This window comes from Cupressus sempervirens, chromosome 3, assembly GCF_028749045.1.
Source record: "Cupressus sempervirens isolate cs-2001-9-10 chromosome 3, ASM2874904v1, whole genome shotgun sequence".
NCBI lineage: Eukaryota > Viridiplantae > Streptophyta > Pinopsida > Cupressales > Cupressaceae > Cupressus > Cupressus sempervirens.
The window spans coordinates 891,606,259-891,624,941 of record NC_143120.1 but is presented as its reverse complement, the minus strand read 5'-3'; the positions used below and the strand labels follow the sequence as shown (position 1 = coordinate 891,624,941).

Below are 18,683 nucleotides of genomic sequence, written 5' to 3'. Positions count from 1 at the left end.
TACATGGTGAAGATGTATGAGAAAGATGAAGTGTCTTTGGCATTATTATCAAAGAGGGAGATGTTATGAAGTTACCATATGAAGAAGCAAACAGAAAGAGATGCTACAAAGAGGTGGAATGCATTAACAAAGACAAGTTAGTGTATGGTGTTGCCATTAATCAAGGAACTCAAAAGTTAAGGAATTGTATATCAAAGAGGGAGTTGTTTTATTTCATGTTTTGATATGATAGAGGGAGTCTGTGTTCCATATCAGAGTTGCATGGATGAGAATCATAATGAAACTAAAAAGGGAGATTGTTGGACACTAAGATGTCAATTAGAATGAAACTAAGGATATTAATGACCATCTCATGTTGAATACAAAAGGATATACTTGAAGCAATTACATGTTTTGGATTGCATGGTAGCTAGAGATGTTGTCATCAATGCCAAAGAGTGAGATTGCTAGAAGTAATTAGAACAATTGTTATGTTGTCATAATTAATGTCCAACCTTGTTCGTAAGACAATTGTTATCTAAGTAGAGTGCCATATTAAGATGATCAATGAAAAGGATTTGAAAAGAAGAGATAACAAAAGGACCTAGAGTTAAGGTTGAGTTATGTGAAACTACAATGGGCATTTAATTAGTTAGACCTTGACACGACAATGTGATTGTGATATTGCTACTAGGATTTAACTATGTAGTTTTTGAGTCAAACTCATTGATCCATGTTTCATGAATAGTGATTCACACATGAATCCATCTTTCACGAGAATAAATTGAACACTTAGCACTCATTAGATCTAGGTGATGTTCATAGAGGTGAAGCAATGGGACTTCATGAGAGGTCACCCACATCAATACTACTCTAGCTCAAGCATGCTTAACTATAGAGTTCCCTTCATGATTAAACCCACTCCTCTTGCAATCCCATTTGCAAAACCTTCACCAAGTGTTGTTCCTCATGAACCATTCATTAGAAAGCCCCTTAAGCTCATCAATTGATAAGTAGTGATTGTCTAATCATAACCTAAGTGGAGCAGATAATTATATTGAAGCCTAGAAGGGATGATCAAAGGAAGACTGAATGTATAGGCTTGACTGAGCAAAAGAGAAGACGATTGAGAAACTATAAGTTTATGCTAAGTGATGCCAATGTTGACTGAGTGACAATATAAACCAAGTAGAATACAATATCAACTAAGAATTCATATTGATCGAGTATCAGAAAGTATGCTAAACGGAACAATTAATATCGACCAAATAATTCAATAATGATTGAGTATCAAAAGATAGTGTTGGTTGAGTGACAACATTTTCAGTTTATGAGGAAATCTTGATTTCTTGCTAACACAGTTGAATTTTTGGAATATGTAAAATATGTTGAATATAAGGATGGATGACCTAGAGCATTTAATTCAAGGGAAACCGTGTTTGAGCATTTTTAGACATGGATTAAAAGAGAAGTTTGGAGAAGTATCTAAAAGGGGAGAAGGAGAACAAAATGATGGAAGGACTCAATGAATCTGACCAAACCCTAAAATCTACAATTATGTTTAAGTGGCCAAAGATAATAACCACCTATTTAAGGAGACATAAGGGTAACCTAGCATGAGTTAATGAGTAGATGTTTGTTGATGCTATTGACTGATGAACTTAAGCATGAGGCTGAGAAGAGTTATGAAGAGGTGAAGTGTGGTTGCTTGAAGGATTGCCAAGTAGATCAAAGACATAGATGATAATGCAGGTCAATCAATGAATCAACATATGTGCTATATTGTGATTTGTATTTGCAAAGTAACTTTTATTTATTAGATCAACCAATTGTTACTTTTTAACCATTGTATCATTATTGAAATCCATCAATAGAGGTTGACCTAACAATCATTTGTAAATCCTTTAATCAAGGTGACATTCTAATGGAATGTTCTAAATCCCGAGCTAATAAGGCCACTCCTAATAGGGTGATTAAATCCTTTAACAGGGACACATTTAACAATGTGTTTTGTAACTTTAACAGGGACACATTTAACAATGTGTTTTGTAACCGTTAACAAGGTTGTCTCCTCATAAAGCTCACTTCAAAAGAGTGAAAAATTGGTAGCATGTTATTGGTGTTTTTTCCCAAATTGGGTTTCCATGTTAAATCCTAGTGTCATACTTGTGTGGATGTTATTTGAGATGTTTTACTGTTAATATTTTACATTCTATAAAGTTTGTTACTATTAGGACAATGGATTGCAAGTTTTATGTTGTTGATTATTTGCTATAGAGACCGAACTACTTAATGATTAGATCTAAAGTATTTAAAGTATTTAGAAGTTGAATTGGTACATTTGGACTTGAGGATAACTAATAAAAAAAAATATAAAAACAAGTATCACCTAGTGGCTAAGTACTTGCCTTTTGTTGTAATTAATTATAATTATAATTATATATATAAATTTATAATTTGATAACTATTACTATAATAAATATTAATATATTAATATATTAATATATTAATTATTATGATTAAAAAAATATAGTAGATAGTTGAAATTTTAAGAACCAAAATCCAATAATAATAATCTTAAAAGTATTTATGTGCTCCTTTAAACCATAATGGTAATTGTAATTAAATACATTTTAGTAGAATTATTTAGTAATCTTAATCGTAGTTTAGTCTTATATTTTTTAATTATATATCATCATTAATACCTTATATGATATCCTATTATATTTTATATAATAATAATAATTATTTAAATTATATATAGATTATAATATTGTACTATACTATAATTGTTAATGTTATATTCAAACATTATAAATATGTATAATATGCATTAAAAATAATATTGAGCAAATTATTGCTCACTTTAATAAATGTGATGTGATAAAAGTGCCTAAAAGATTTCACTTTTATAATGTTTCTTGTGAAACAAGAGGCTAAAAGTTTTAGTCAATGAGATAACTATACATCAATATTAACTTAAAAATAAATTATCTCAAATTGTGATGCAATAATACTTATCTTATGACAAGTGATAAAAAGTCCAATAAACATAGTGACATAGTGCAAGAAAACATTTTATTTTATGACTACTTAAGAAATTTCAATTGTACTTTTTTTTTTTTTTTGGATCAATAAGAAACACTCCTAACTAAATAAACTCTACTTTTATAAATAATTTGACAATTTTATTGTCTTTTTTATCTAATAAAAAGTTAAATAGATCTTTATAATCTTCAATACTAATCATATGTTTAGTTTTACATAACAAGACTACCCCATACTATTTAGATAAGATAAGGTAAGATACATTTATTAATGTCCAACAGGAGACCAACAAGGTCTATGGGACTGAAAACTTATAGAACAAGAAGCAAAGAACCAACAGACCACCAAACAGTGGTCAGGAAAGCAAATGAAAAAGAAAAGAAAACCAGATAAAAGACACAGACTAAGGGTTCTTCCTAGGCTAGAAGAAGTCCAACACTGAAGGATACTGACCCAGGTGAGGGAGAGCATGTAGTCGTCTTTGAAATCTGCTGGTGGGCTAATGCTAATGAAGATAAGCATCATGAATCTAGAGTGAACAGTGGTGGAGGTATCTGAGGGCCGCTTCACACCCCACCTAAAAGGCAGGGGCGAAAAGAAGTCTGCAATGAGCTTCTCTACAACCTGCTTTAGGGCGAATAAAAGCTATAGGGTGTGATCACAAAGCCGCATCGCCTCCCGAAGATAAAGCGCCAAACATCTTTGATCTATGTAGCTAAAGAAGGAGGTCAATGAGTTGCACTCTTTGAATAAACAATAAAATCTCCCTTTGATCTTGTAATAAATAGGGCAATGGAAAATGAAGTGTAACTCAATCTCGATCACGACCAATGTGCATAGCTTGCAAATACGATCCTCTCTATCAATGCAGTGGTTTGTCTGGGCCCATAGATGCTGGGAACCAACCCTGAAATATCCTAACACAAATAAATATCTAGGTTAAGTAATAATCCCATCCTGCGTGTCTAGAAAGTGCTTAACATCAAAAACCATCCTCAGACTTAACCCCCTAGGTGGGTTAGTCAAAGTCGTAACGAGGTATTGTTTATAGAGGTTAAGTCTGATTTGCTTGTTCAACTCCTGCTTGGAAGAGAGAAGATGAGCAGGAGTGTTTAATGAGAACCGAGAGGGGGGAGACGATCAATGTCTATCCCAATGGAACTCATAAGGGATGTGGCTTGGGCATATCAACAACGGACTCTCGCAGAGGTGTTATATTTGGCAAGCGCAACTGATGAGCAATATGCAAGGTAAGAGTATCTGTCCTAGCCATCTATGGAGTCTCCAAAGCAACGAAGATGGTGGAGAAACCATATCAGGTCAAAAATAGCCCCCAACCTAAAGGGATGAGCTCCGAACTCAACCAAAATGATAATGTGGGAGATGGAGCGATGACATCTGATAATTTGTCTAAGGAAGAAAATTTGAATATGCTTAATGGAGGCCCAATCCGAATAAGCAACGATGGTCCCCAAACGACCGAACCATATAGAACAGTACTACAAACTAGAAATACAATGCAACCATTATAATGTATTTTCAGAAGAGATGAAGTGCAGAAACACATGTGGAATAACTTATCTTGGTTTTGGCTGTGCGGGAGCCAAAATGCACCTGCATAAACAATTTATTTTTATATAACATTATTGTCGGTAATTTTAAAATTAATTAATAAATTAAAGTGCATCATGAATGAAGTAGAATTATAACCTATTGCAGACGGACGTATTCGCCTTAGGTGAACTGCGGAAATATAGCGAGGCTTAACTTAATTCCTCAAACACGCTATATAGAATGGAAACTGCGCTTTTCTCTCCATCTTCTCTTTTCAATGATGATGAAGATGAACTCTCAGGTATCACTGTATCTCACATCTTTGTTCATTTCGCCTCTGTATGAATGCTATCTGAATACTTTGTATTTTAACTTTTAATGCAGCGGCCTCAGATTCTGAGAAGTCCCAAACAAATACATATGTGGAGAGAGAGCACTCATTTCCAGGAATGGTAATGTCTGTAAAACGTAATATAATATTCTCTTGTATCTAGATAAATCAAGTAGAACAATCTTTCTCTTCCTCTTTTTCTTTTTCTAAATAAAATTGCAGTATCCTGAGGGTGTTTTGAGGAAATGGTATGATTATATTTCCTATTCAAGAATGTTTACATTTTCTGAGTTTATAGGCAACTTAAGATGATTCTAGGTCACAACCTCATAGATGTATGAGGTCCCATTCATTAAATAGTCAACTTTACCTTTACCTTATGTATAATATATATAATATAAAATTGCACCTAGTTAAGCTTCGACACATTTACCAAATTTTGGGCATTCCGCACCCTGCACGAACCTCTACGCATTTACAGATTTGGAAAAGTACATTCTATCAGATGAAACCCTTGAGAAGAAAATTTAATAATGGGCTTCCTTGTCGATCCAAGGATTGTGTATGGTGTAAAATTGTGCAGCTGAAGCTGCACAGCATAGGATGGTTCTAGCAGAAGAAAAAAAAGAAAAGCTTGCAGAGGAAAGAACAGAGCAGCTAAAGAATAAAATGAAACTCTTGTATCAGCCATTGTGCAAAATGCACTATTTATAATGAAGTTAAACTACCGAAATAGCAGTGAAATATCACAAAGCAGAACTATTTTTTAAACTAAAAATATGGTGAGAATCTTTATTTATCTTATGCATTGAATATAATGAATTCATGGAGACAACTTTAAGTTGCAGATTCGAATTAATGGACAGAACTGTAAGATGCAGATTGGAGTTAACCCCCTCAAGTTTAACTGAGACAAACCTAATGAAAGGAAATAGGAAAGAAGGAAAAGCCGGTGGGTCAAAAACCTACCTCAAATTTTCACTAACTCTGCATGACAGCTATTATGTAGAAGATGGTCCATGATTGTCGAACAACATTCCTTCCCTTAGGAAGAAACAATACCAAATACAAATGCAGGAATGCTTCCCAATTTGGACACTGATGCAGAGCAATCTAGGGCTTATAGATTTCAAACCAAATTTTTTCAAAATGCTCACAATGTTATGTTATTCCACAATGTTCCCAAATGCAACAAATGGCTCAAATGCCCCAAACTATGGACTCAACCTTCGCAATGACCCACAAAGGTTCTAAGGGCTTCTACTCACCCAATCCAACCAACAAAATCAACTTTCAAAGTTTCAAGTGCCCAACTTATGGGCAAACCCAAAATGCCGTTCTAAAGGCCTACTTCCCTATTAGGTCTGTAATGACTGTTTTTCCCACTTTTCTTAAAAACTTTTCAAAAGAGTCTTGAAACAAGTCATGGATTCTGACACCCATTTGGACATACTATGACTTATCAAAAACTCAATGTATGTTGTTTTGGACCTACTCAAGAATCTGACCGACTGTGACAGTTTTGAGGCCTAAATTACCTCACTTTTACAAAGCAACCATAACAAATACTCAACCCCTTCCTTGGTTCTTTCAACAGAGCTATAAAATGACTCCAGTGAGAGGAAAATGCAATCAATTTGGTTCTACTGGCTCTCCACATACAAAAGCCCCAAATTGCCTTCTAAAACCCTAAAAAACTAGGGCCTGCTCAATGTACGCCTTCCAGACCCAATTCTAATCAAACAAAAGTGGTTTCACCATCCCCTCCAACATATACTAATGGATTCAATCACAAAAAGGTGTTCTTGTTAAGGCAGATTGCCCACTGCAATAACCTACCCTTCAAATTAGGGTTCCTTCAACCAAATGAGTATGGTGATCACCAGCAATTTCCACTTTGTTTGCACATCAGAAGGCTAGATAACTATCAGACATGTTAGATCGAGGTCATTCCATGAGAGTCAGTCTTTTGGCATTCATGGAATGACCATTAGATCTTTGGAGCAATCAAAACTGTTACAAGTAACTTAAACCCCTGAGCCTGTCAGCAGATATAATGAAGAATCATAATATAATGAACTCTCAAGTCATGCACAATGCTCCCACAGATGCTTATTAATGTTCCTCAAACCATTGGAAGTTCACAAAAGCATAAACAATCAAACAATCATAAGGAAACCTGCAGAAATCAGTTATTTTATTGCCTTAAAATACCACAGTCCGTACAAATGCTGTCCTCTCCATACTACTCAACTCCTTATGCCTTGACCAGGGTATATAGAATTCATCTGAACTGGTTCAACTGATTCCAATCGGTTTTAAGTGATTACAAATCCATTTAAGCCCTTAAATATTGTTTCCCTCCTAAATGATACTAACCGTTACGATTCAAAAATTTGAATTTTGAACTCCTATTTAATTGCTTTCCTATGTATTCTAAGTTATCAAACTTTGGACCTTATTTCTCCTAGGATTATTTAACTCATCTAGGACCTTACTAGTCTACTCTTACTCCCTTGGGCACTATTGGCGCTTCTTACAACCAATTACATCCTAAGGTTCTCATCAGGACCTTTAGAACTTTTAAGTTTTAACCATTACATCGAAATAATCATTACAAATGGCCATTATTGGCTTAAAAATGTCCCAATTGACTTCCTTGGGTGCCTTGAAGCCCTCCTTGATGCCTTGAGTCTTCTTGTGTCCATAGGCTTGCCTAGGTGCTCCTGGACCAGATACAAATTGGTTGGAAGTGGAATACAAATTTGTCTTTGAAAACTGTTGAGTAGCCTCCATGTCAATGCTGATAGTTGTCATAATTAGATCAGGTATTCTAAGCCACACCATTGAAGATGAAAAACTAGAATTGAGGAAGACCAACTAGGTCACTGTCCAAAGACAAAGACAACCCCTACAAATATTACTGAAATTTCTCCAGGCTAATACCACAGCATGACAAATCCTGATAGGAGAAATCGGGTACCATAGAGGATTCTAGAACAATGACCATGGATGTATGGTGATAGTTGGACCAACGAGAATTTAGTATTGCCACAATGGAAACACATATAGACAAAGAGAGAACAAGAAGTTCTGAAGATGTGCTTGTAACATCAGAAGAAGATCAATTAACTCCATAGGAGCTATCACAGAAGAGGATGTGAAGGTCCTCAATGGTGTCGTCCAAGTCAGTGATGTGGAACTCTACGAAAAAATGATGCAATATCGCATAGAAATGGATCCCAATGAACCAAATTTAGAAGACATAAATGATCCTGCTGTGAAGAATCCCTGGAAGCTTTCAAGCAAGCAACTCTGAATTTTGAAGAATCGATAGGTATAGATAAGCTACCAATAAAATGATCATTTGGAAAAGATATATCCACACAAGACAGGGGGAAAGGAATCTTAGTATGATCCACAGGAGCCTCTTCATCCAAGAAAACATCACTTTCAGATGAAGATTCAATGTCTCCATACAATTATTGGATGATTGTCCAAGCAATAAAAGGGCACTTAATGTGCTCTATGTGATGTAGAGTATCCTCAGAAATAGTAATACACGTTATTCTGTGAGTTTAGCTTGATAAAAGGAGGACAAAATGTTTACCAAACATGATTAAGCCCCATAAATGGAACTCTATCTCAGTTCGTGATCAAAAAAACACAATAAGAGACACCCCCAAGCCCCAAGGCGGTAAAAATTCCATTCTTGATTAGCTCTAATCTTCAATATCTGCATTGGATTGGTTGTGCTTCTTACTCTAGCTCCCATGTGCTTTGATAACATGTAAAATTTTGCAGTTCTAGGTGCACTTCACAGGATGGATCTAGCAAAAGAAAAGGTATTGTTGGGAATAATTGTAACCTTCGGGAATAGTTTGTAAACCTTTGGGAATAGCTTGAAACCTTTTGGAATAGTTATTAGTTAAGTGTGTTAGTTGTCCGATACTGAAGGTAGTTGGAATGCGATAGTTGATTCGCAACCCTTCGGGTACTATATGTACATCCGCTTGAGCGACATTAGATATGAATCAGAAGTACATTATCTTATATTGTATTGACATGAACATTAATGGAATCAACAGTTCAGTTTTATGAAACTCAGTGTTACATTCTTTACTTTTCTGTTATGCATTAAACCTAATTATCTAGTAATGGCAAACATTTGATGCTGTTGTTGATTTTGAATCTGGGGAGTACGACATGAACAATAACATACAAAGAGTAAAATAAATGGTAATAGCTCTCAAGGAGAATGTGAGAACTAACGAAAATGGAATAATTGAGCTATACGAAGGCAAGCATGAATTAACCACAAACTTTCATATTTTGTTCCGCGCGAGTATTTAAACCTTAATACAAAGAGAAGCCGTATGTGAAGGGGTTTCCGAGGACACCGTTTGGGACTCACTAAATGTGAGCCTCATTGCAAACCACTTGTTGCATCAATTTCCTCAATTGTTAGCACAAGCGTTTCTGGCACAGAGAAGGCAATGAGAGGAAATCGAGCGGGAACAATGCAGGTAGAAAACCCTCCCAAACACCCTAGAATGCAACCCTTGAGAATCTGAGGAACGTGATGAAAACTGTGGAGGTCTAACTCATGAGCCCTAGGCCATGGGAGTGTGAGTAAAATGTCAGAAGAGTTTGAGTGAAAAGAGCACTAAACTCTATAACGGTCGCATAGACGACTCATGATAATGTACAAAGAATATACATAAATAAAAGTGTTTTTTTTATAGATGTTGTTTCAAATTCATGAATGAGAAGTATATATGCCAAATACACTAAATAAGGATAGAAATTGAAGGGAACAAATCAATGTTGTAGACACTAAACACCAAGCCCTAATTCCAGCACAAGAAACCAAACGAAGATGAAGGTTAAAGCAACTCGCCGAAGGGAATCATGAAGGTGTCACGGAGGGTGACCACGAGGGTGCTGCGGGAGGTGTAGTGATAGGAGGGGAATGGTTTGGTTCGCTAGAACACCGAAGAGCGAGAAGTAGTGAGGAACTTTTGGAGGAGACACGACAGAGATTGGATTGGATCAAAGAGGCACGTGAACAATTTTTAAGCCTATCCAACACACCTCGGGAGGACGGAAACCGAGGTAGAAGCAACCGAAGCAAAGGGGATGAGAAAGAGAAGAAAGCCAAAGGCATTGAGGTAGGAGAAGTGTCAGGAGGACATTGCACGGCAGTTAGGGAACTCTTTCCTGATCCAATCCTAGCAGTTCGGGAACACAAGCTGGTCGAGGACAAATGAGAAGATTCATGTTATAGAAACAAAAACTACCTGAGTTTACTAGTGACGGGAAGGAAGATCCTGTCAGACATTGTTGTACATGCGAAACTATCTGGGTGGAAAATGGGGTTACTGATAAAGACAAATGGGTTTAAAAATTTCCTGCAACCCTACGAGGTATTGCCATCAACTGTTATTTAGACATGGACAAAACAAATATAGGTTCATGGGATGATCTAGAAAAATTTAAATTGCTTCGGCACGATAATGAGATCGTTGTAGAGATCTACAGTGCTAAACAAGGGAAGAAGGAAACTGTCTGAGTCTATAACAGAAGGTTGAAATAATTGCTCAAGAAGATGGAAACCCAACCGGTGGATGAATTGAAGAAGAGATGGTTCCTCGATAGATTGAACGCATCTCGGAGAAGAAAAATGAGGATAGTACTGCTGATGTTGAACAATGATGTGTATGATAGAGCTATGGATTTGGAAAGCGAAAGTAAAATAGTAAAGAAGAAGAAGAAAAGTAAGTCAGCATCCAAGAGTGATGAATCATCAGATGAGGGTAGTAGCGGTGATGATAAATCCAACAAAAAGATGCAAGCATTACAAAAGGATATGGAACGCATGATGCGGGAGTTCAAAACAATGAAAGGAGGCACAGGGTAGAATGACGAAGGAGAATTGTGGTGTATGGATTGCAAAGAAAGTGGGCACACAAAAGGACCATGTCCAAAAAAGTCATTATGTGACATCTGGAAGGTGATGGGCCATTCCACCAAGGATTGTCCATCTAACATAAAGATGAGAGGGCCACAAGTGCTTTTTCACTCAGGAACAACTATCTACCTTCGGGGCAGCCACTACCAACCAATAAACAAACAATGTGTCATCTGGCGGGTTCCGAAATAATCAGCGAGGAGGAAGAGGAGGTAATAAGAATAGAAGCCAAATTGATAGAGGGCCACACCACTCTAACAACTCACAACCAAGAATGCAACAATATAGAGACCAAGAAAAAAAAAAAAAAAATGCTTCACAAATAATTTTATTATACTTGAAAATTCCTTACAACACCCACAAGATGATATGACTTCTTCAACATAAGAGAAATCCTAAATAAGAGTCTTCACACCAAGAGCTTCACCAATAACTTCTACTTGAAGAGCTACACCTTTAGAGTTTTCACACCTTGAAGTCTTCACGCCTTCTAGCTTCTACTTCTCAAACTTGATTAGAAATGCTCATATGCCTTGCTTAAATAGGCACTTACCACCCCATGCATGGCTTATCCACAACCTTCTAGAATTCCTCCTACACAATATCCACAACCTTCTAAAACTTCCATAACCTTCTAGAATTACAACTAAGCACCACCATGTGGCCCAATTAGAAAATTACATTTCCTTTATGGATCACAACAAATATTAAATGCAAGATTTAAGAAACTTTCCACAAGCTTCTAAGATGCCACCTACACACCTCGATTAATGTAATGACAACTTTTTTTTTTTTTTTTTTTTTCTATTTATGCCACCTATGCACCTCGAAAATAAAAATCCTCTTTTCTTTTCTTTTCTCCTTTTTATTTTTTATTATTTCTCCTCTAATTTTCGTCACTTTCTCTCTCCTCTAGATTTTATTTTTATTTTTATTTTTATTTTTTAAAATTTTACATTCAACATGTCTCCCCTTTATTTTGGATGCAAGATGCTCCTGCATCAGACTCCCCAGGTCCGAAAAGATGTTCTAATAGCTGGAAGAACATCTTTCGGGATTCAATACATAAATCCCAAACTGGTTCTTCACATATATGTCCTCCAAATCTTCAACTTGCACACTCTTTCCCTTGTTTTTCTTCTTCTCCTTTACATCCACCACAGGTGTTCTATAGGTTTGCTTCCCATGCTGATTTTCAATCTTCTCAAAATCTGCCAACTCAACTCGACTGCCAACACTTAGGTTTCTCCTACCGAGCGCTTCATTCTGCAAAGGAATCAAGGAAAACTTCCTACCACCTTTCTCAATAGTAAACACATTCCTAACACAATCATGCATAGCCCTGCAATCATACTGCCAAGGTCTACCAAGTAACACGTGACAACTGTTCATATCCACAATATCGCACAATACTTGATCCTTATACTGCCCAATCTGAAAATCAACAAGACATTGCTCTCTCACTTCCAAAGCATGCTCACCTTGCAACCAACCAATTCTATAAGGACAAGGATGTCTCAATCTCTTCAAACCAAGTTTTTGAACCATCTCCCCAGCAACAAGGTTATCAGTACTACCACCATCTATAATCACCTTGCAAACTTTCCCACCAGACTTGCAACAAGTTTTGAACAAACTAGTCCTTTGACAAGAATCCAATGTCTTCTTACCCATTAGTACTCGCTGAGCCAACAAACTTTCTCCTTCCTCAGGCTGATTTTCTTGGACTTCAACCTCATTCACAATAGTAGCTGTCCTAGAACATTCAAAAGATCTATGCCCTTCTTGACCACACTTGAAACAATTACCTCTGAATACACCTCCACCTGTCCTTCTTCTTTGTTCAATAGGTTTTGGTTCACCTTCTACTTTTGGTTTAGCTTGTACTGAACTATCTTGCTTCTCCTTCCCTCGGGAACTACCTTGATTCTTCCTCTTTAGCTTCTCCTCTGCTCTTAAAGCATACTGATAAGCATCCTCAACTGTGGAAATATTCAGCATACCAACCTCATCTTGAATATTGAATCTCAAACCATTAATATACCGTGCTACCTTCTCCTTTGACAATTCTCTATGCCCAGACCGAATAGTCAACTTGTAGAACTCCTCAGTGTAATCCTTCATAGTCATATCCTTCTGTTTCAGATTCTGCAACCTCTTAAACAATTCAAGTTCATAATCAGCCGGAATGAACTTTGCCTTTAACTTAGTCACCATCAATTTCCATCTAGTGATCTTCAATTCACCTTCCTCTTCTCTGTCTCTTTGCAGTTCCTTCCACCAAAGAGCAGCATGTCCCTTCAACTTAGTTTGTGCCAACCTTACTCTCAATGGATCTTCAATACCCTCAAGCTCAAAGTAGTCCTCTAATTCACCAATCCAATCAATTAGGTCTTCAGGATTCAAAGTACTTGAAAAATTAGAAACCTCCATCTTATGCTTCAACTTCAACTGAGATCCAGGTCGAGCAAACTGACTAGCCCTAATTCCAATAGGTCTCTCCTCATGATCACTTCTATCCTCACTAGTAGCTTCAAAGTCTTCAGCAACTTCGTCATATCTGTCTTCAGTACCCACATGCCTAGGTACACCACCCAAAGCACTCACAATTTCAGCAATCATGTCACTCTTTATCAATGCAATTTCTGATTTGACCTCTGCTCTTATCTTCTGTAAGATTCTTTCTTCCATCGCTTCACTAAGGTCATCATTTTCCTTGGGGTCCAATCTTCTTGGAGGCATCTTCCAAAAATTTAGCAAACACTAAACAAATCCACCAATCTAAAAGATCAATCAGCCACAAGATCAACCTTCTTTGCAAATCCTGGTGTAAACTGCCTCACGTTCGGCGATCTGTCCACACACTCAGGAACTCCCGCTCTGATACCACTTGATAGAGGGCCACACCACTCTAACAACTCACAACCAAGAATGCAACAATATAGAGACCAAGAAAAAAAAAAAAAAATGCTTCACAAATAATTTTATTATACTTGAAAATTCCTTACAACACCCACAAGATGATATGACTTCTTCAACATAAGAGAAATCCTAAATAAGAGTCTTCACACCAAGAGCTTCACCAATAACTTCTACTTGAAGAGCTACACCTTTAGAGTTTTCACACCTTGAAGTCTTCACGCCTTCTAGCTTCTACTTCTCAAACTTGATTAGAAATGCTCATATGCCTTGCTTAAATAGGCACTTACCACCCCATGCATGGCTTATCCACAACCTTCTAGAATTCCTCCTACACAATATCCACAACCTTCTAAAACTTCCATAACCTTCTAGAATTACAACTAAGCACCACCATGTGGCCCAATTAGAAAATTACATTTCCTTTATGGATCACAACAAATATTAAATGCAAGATTTAAGAAACTTTCCACAAGCTTCTAAGATGCCACCTACACACCTCGATTAATGTAATGACAACTTTTTTTTTTTTTTTTTTTTTTCTATTTATGCCACCTATGCACCTCGAAAATAAAAATCCTCTTTTCCTTTCTTTTCTCCTTTTTATTTTTTATTATTTCTCCTCTAATTTTCGTCACTTTCTCTCTCTAGATTTTTTTTTTATTTTTTAAAATTTTACATTCAACATGTCTCCCCTTTATTTTGGATGCAAGATGCTCCTGCATCACAAATAAAATACGACTCGAAGGGTCAGCCGTGATTCAGTGTTAGGCGTGTAGCCAGTGGAGCTACTTCGCCCAAGATTGCAAGATGAAAAACACACCACGGAAGTTGTGTCGGTGGTGTGGTCCCAGAGATCATGAAGAAGCCAATTGCTCGAAGCCTAGGGTGAATCTATTCAACATTGAAGACAAAGTAGTACTGGTAGTCACTTGTATTAAGGTGAAACAAGCTGTGTACCTTGATCCTCGTAGAAAGAAGCAGCGAGTACAGGAGGTGAAAGAGGAAATAATGAAAGTGAGGCGGATTCATGTGTGGTTACAAGTACCTCTAGACAAACTGAGGTCGAGAATAGCGTACTAGGGCAAACTTTGCAAATGGAGGTTTTTAATTAAAATACAAGACCTCTACACCTTACCCCAGTTGAAGACGACATTACTGAATACTTGCACCCTACAACCAAGTACCGACACCCCATGAAAGCCAAATGTTTCGGGAAGATCAACCGTAGACCCTATGTTACTCGCATTGAACAATGGATGGTATCCCATGATCGTTGAGATGGGTATTCTCAAGACAATCCTCACTGATACCATAGTTGATGGTGGGTCCAAGGTAAATGTGATTTCGGAGGAGATGTGGAAGAAATTTTGGAAGCCTACCTTGTGGCCCCCCACCTTCAACTTACTCAGTGCAGACCAACATGGAATTAAACCTTTGGGAACATTGATAGCTCAGCTAGTCAACATTGGTACCCAACCATTTTTGCTAGATTTTGTTGTAATTCCATTGAAAAAGAAGAGGTATAATGCCATTCTTAGAAGGAGATGGCTAGTAGCAACAAGGGCAAATCATAATCGGAAGAAAAACATACTTTCTTTGAAGAGTGGCGGAAGGAAGTTCGTTATAGACCTTCATACACAAATGGTGAGTGAGGAGATGGCTTTAGAATCTAAATCCGACAAAGAGTTTGATGGAATGGACGAAGGAAGAGATTGGATGGAGCCTAATGATGGTGTGTTGGAACTCGAAGGATGTTTGGATGACTTGGATTCCTTAAACAGACTCATTCATTGGCAAATGGAAGATTATGAGTTATTTCGAGTTGCAATATGTTAGGAGTGGAAGGAATGGACGGAGAAGAGAAGGATGTATTTCCGTTGGAGTTTGGGGAATACAAAGGAGAAGCTCGGGTGAATGAAAGTTCTGCTCACACCTTAGATGTAGGGAAACCAATCAAGTACGAAGAGCCATCCGTATGGGTCACGAATCTCAGGCATGAAGAGAATCCACGCAACATACTGGTTGGCAATGATTGGGATCCTATGTTGAAGGCGATAGCATTCAAAATCTTCACAGAGTACAAAGATGTGTTTGAGTGGAGTTACAAGGACTTGAAGGGTGTACCACAAGAGTTGTGTGTACACCGTATACCTCTAGTGCCTGGAGTGGTACCTATGTGGAAGAGACCGTACAAGATGAACAAGAATTATGCAACCAGGGTTGATGAAGAGTTCCAACTCATGCTTGAGGTAGGAATCATATTTAGAGTTGAGACAAGTGAATGGATCTCACCCATTGTGATATCGTTAAAGGAGGTGAACTAGATTAGGATTTGTGTTGATTTCTGCTGCTTGAATATTGTCACTATAAAGGACCCCTTCCTTATTCTATTCACTGATATAATACTTGAAGAAGTTGCTGGACACAAAATGTACTCATTTATGGACGCGTTCTCTAGTTATAATTAGATATCAATCACGGATGAGGATAAGTTGAAGACCACTTTCGTGGTAGAGGATGGTGTCTATTCATATAACCGGATGCCCTTCAGTTTGTGCAATGTGCCAGCAACCTTCCAAAGAATAATTCTTCATATCTTTGATAAAATGTCCATAGGAAACTTTCATGCATTTTTGGATGATTGGTCCATCTTCAGTGGATAAGACACACATTTGGCAGCACTTAAGGAGTGCATGGAAAGATGTCATCAAGCCATGCTAGCGTTGAACCTGAAGAAGTGTAGATTCATGGGACCCTAGGGTAAGCTGTTGGGGCACATTGTATGTAAGATAGGACTCAACTGATCTAGACAAGATACACGTGATAGTAGAGATGGAAGTGTTGACCAACGTCAGTGGAGTCAAATCCTTTTTAGGACACATTGGATATTAAAAAAGGTTCGTAAAGAATGTTGCTCAAGTTTCATGCCCCCTTGACAGACTGACAAGAAAAGGGGAACCCTATGTTTGGGGTACAAAGTAAGAAACCTCCTTTAGGGAACTGAAGACGAGATTGCTAGGGGTACCGATCCTGGCATACCCAAACTGTGATAAAGAGTTTCATGTGCATGTAGATGCATCTAACTTTGCAATTGGCGCAACCCTTGCACAGACGATGATCATGGCCTGAATCATCCTATCTATTTTGCTAGCAGATTGCTGTTGAGGGTGAAGAAGAGCTACAACACAACAGAGCGGGAGGCTCTAAGAATGGTGTAAGCCATGCAAAATTTCAGACAGTATCTGTTGGTAGTGCCCTTCACATTCTAGGTAGACTACCAGGCGTCGATATACTTAGTGAACAAACCCATCATTTAGGGGAGGGTGAGTAGATGATTGTTGATACTCTAGTATTTTACTTTCACCATCATGGTGTGATTGGGGAAGAGCCATGTTATAGCCAATCAACTATCTCGGATCAGGTTGGGGGAGCCACTGGAAGGACTTGTGAAAAATCAACTATTGCAGTCACTGATTATTAATCTCCTATCATAAACGATTATTAAACTGCTGAAAATAAATTCCCAGCTAATATCGAAAAATAACACAACTGCAACTTCACTTATAAAATACGGAAAGAAATGCGCAACACAATGAACACAATATTTTTGGACAAATTGTCCCTGGAAAAACCCCTAAGGGAAAACCAGTTCTACAGATGAGGAATTATATTAAACTTCAGCAAATCAAGAGATACAAAAATTCCTTGCCTCTCACTGGCAGAATTCCGAAAACCTCCTAATTTCTCCCGCTGATATTCCTCACTGCTATCCCCACGCTAACACTGCGCCCTTGCTAACACTGCAAGACTGTTTGCTAACACTGCAAACGTTTCAAAAAAACCTCTTCTCCAAATGATCCAATGACCCCTTTTTATACTACTCCTGTTGGTAAACCAACGACCGAGATTAAATCAAACCAACGGCTGAGATTAAGACAACTCGACAGCCAATAATAGAATTGGTTGCAAGGTGTCCAAAAGGGAATCTCTAAAATTAGTAAATAATAATCATTTACTAATTCTTGGCAAGTGGACAAATAGCTGTCCAAACCACCCATAAATACTATTGCTATTCATAGATAAGGACGAACAGCTGTCCAAGCTACCCATAAATACAACTGCTATTTCCGGGTCAGAAATAATAGCTGTCCAACTAACAATAATTAACAAGACTCAACGATGACTTCTAAGATGCGCATTATTTTCGTATAGCGATCCTTTCGGAGTGGTACAAAAGCATTGGTGAATATTTATCCACTTCATGGTTCCCTAGGGAGATGCCACCAAGCGAAGGAAGAAAGCTGGTACTGAGGAGCAAAACGTTTTTGCTGATTAATGGTCTGTTGTACAAGATGGGGCAGATCAAGTATTGAGATGTGTCATGGAGGAGGAAGTACAAAGTGTCCTTTGGGAAGCCCACGAAGGCTCGATAGGAGGGCATATGGGACCACACACATGACGGCAAGGAAAGTACTCCTAGCAGGGCTATGGTGGCCTAGGCTATATAATGATGCCAGAGAGTGGGTGGTTAGTTGTGACACTTGTCAGCACATGGGTAAATCCTTGAAACAAGATTTTATGCTGCTCAATCCACATCACATGCCCAAGAGTTGTTAGAATGGTGGGGTTTAGATTTCATAGGGCCCCTCAAGCCAAGTAGGGCTTAGAGATGCTGCTATGTTGTGGTAGTAATTGAGTTTTTAACAAAGTGGGTGGAGTTTGCATGACAACTCGGCCATAAGCATGGTGAAGTTTATTTATGAGCAAATCATCACATGTTATGGCATTCCTATTTAGTTGACCAATGATAGGGGAGGTCACTTTGTCAATCATGCGATTCGATCACTCACAACCGAGTTCCCAATTTTTCACTCCCTA

At 37.7% G+C, this 18,683-nt stretch overlaps 1 protein-coding gene across 2 annotated transcripts in view; it reads left to right on the top strand.

Annotated features, from left to right (window-relative positions):
• The first annotated feature begins 4,689 nt into the window (after nucleotides 1–4,689).
• Nucleotides 4,690–18,683, top strand: part of LOC149569667 (S-adenosyl-L-methionine-dependent methyltransferases superfamily protein) — a 33,634-nt gene continuing 19,640 nt past the window's right edge. The window contains exons 1-2 of one of the 2 annotated variants that reach the window (XM_089817777.1): nucleotides 4,690–4,882; nucleotides 4,975–5,033. In XM_089817777.1, the coding sequence (XP_089673903.1) occupies nucleotides 4,822–4,882; nucleotides 4,975–5,033 (120 nt within the window). In that variant the 5' untranslated portion in view covers nucleotides 4,690–4,821. Of the gene's footprint in view, nucleotides 4,883–4,965; nucleotides 5,034–18,683 lie in introns of both variants that reach the window. The other variant, XM_089817776.1, reaches the window with a different exon arrangement.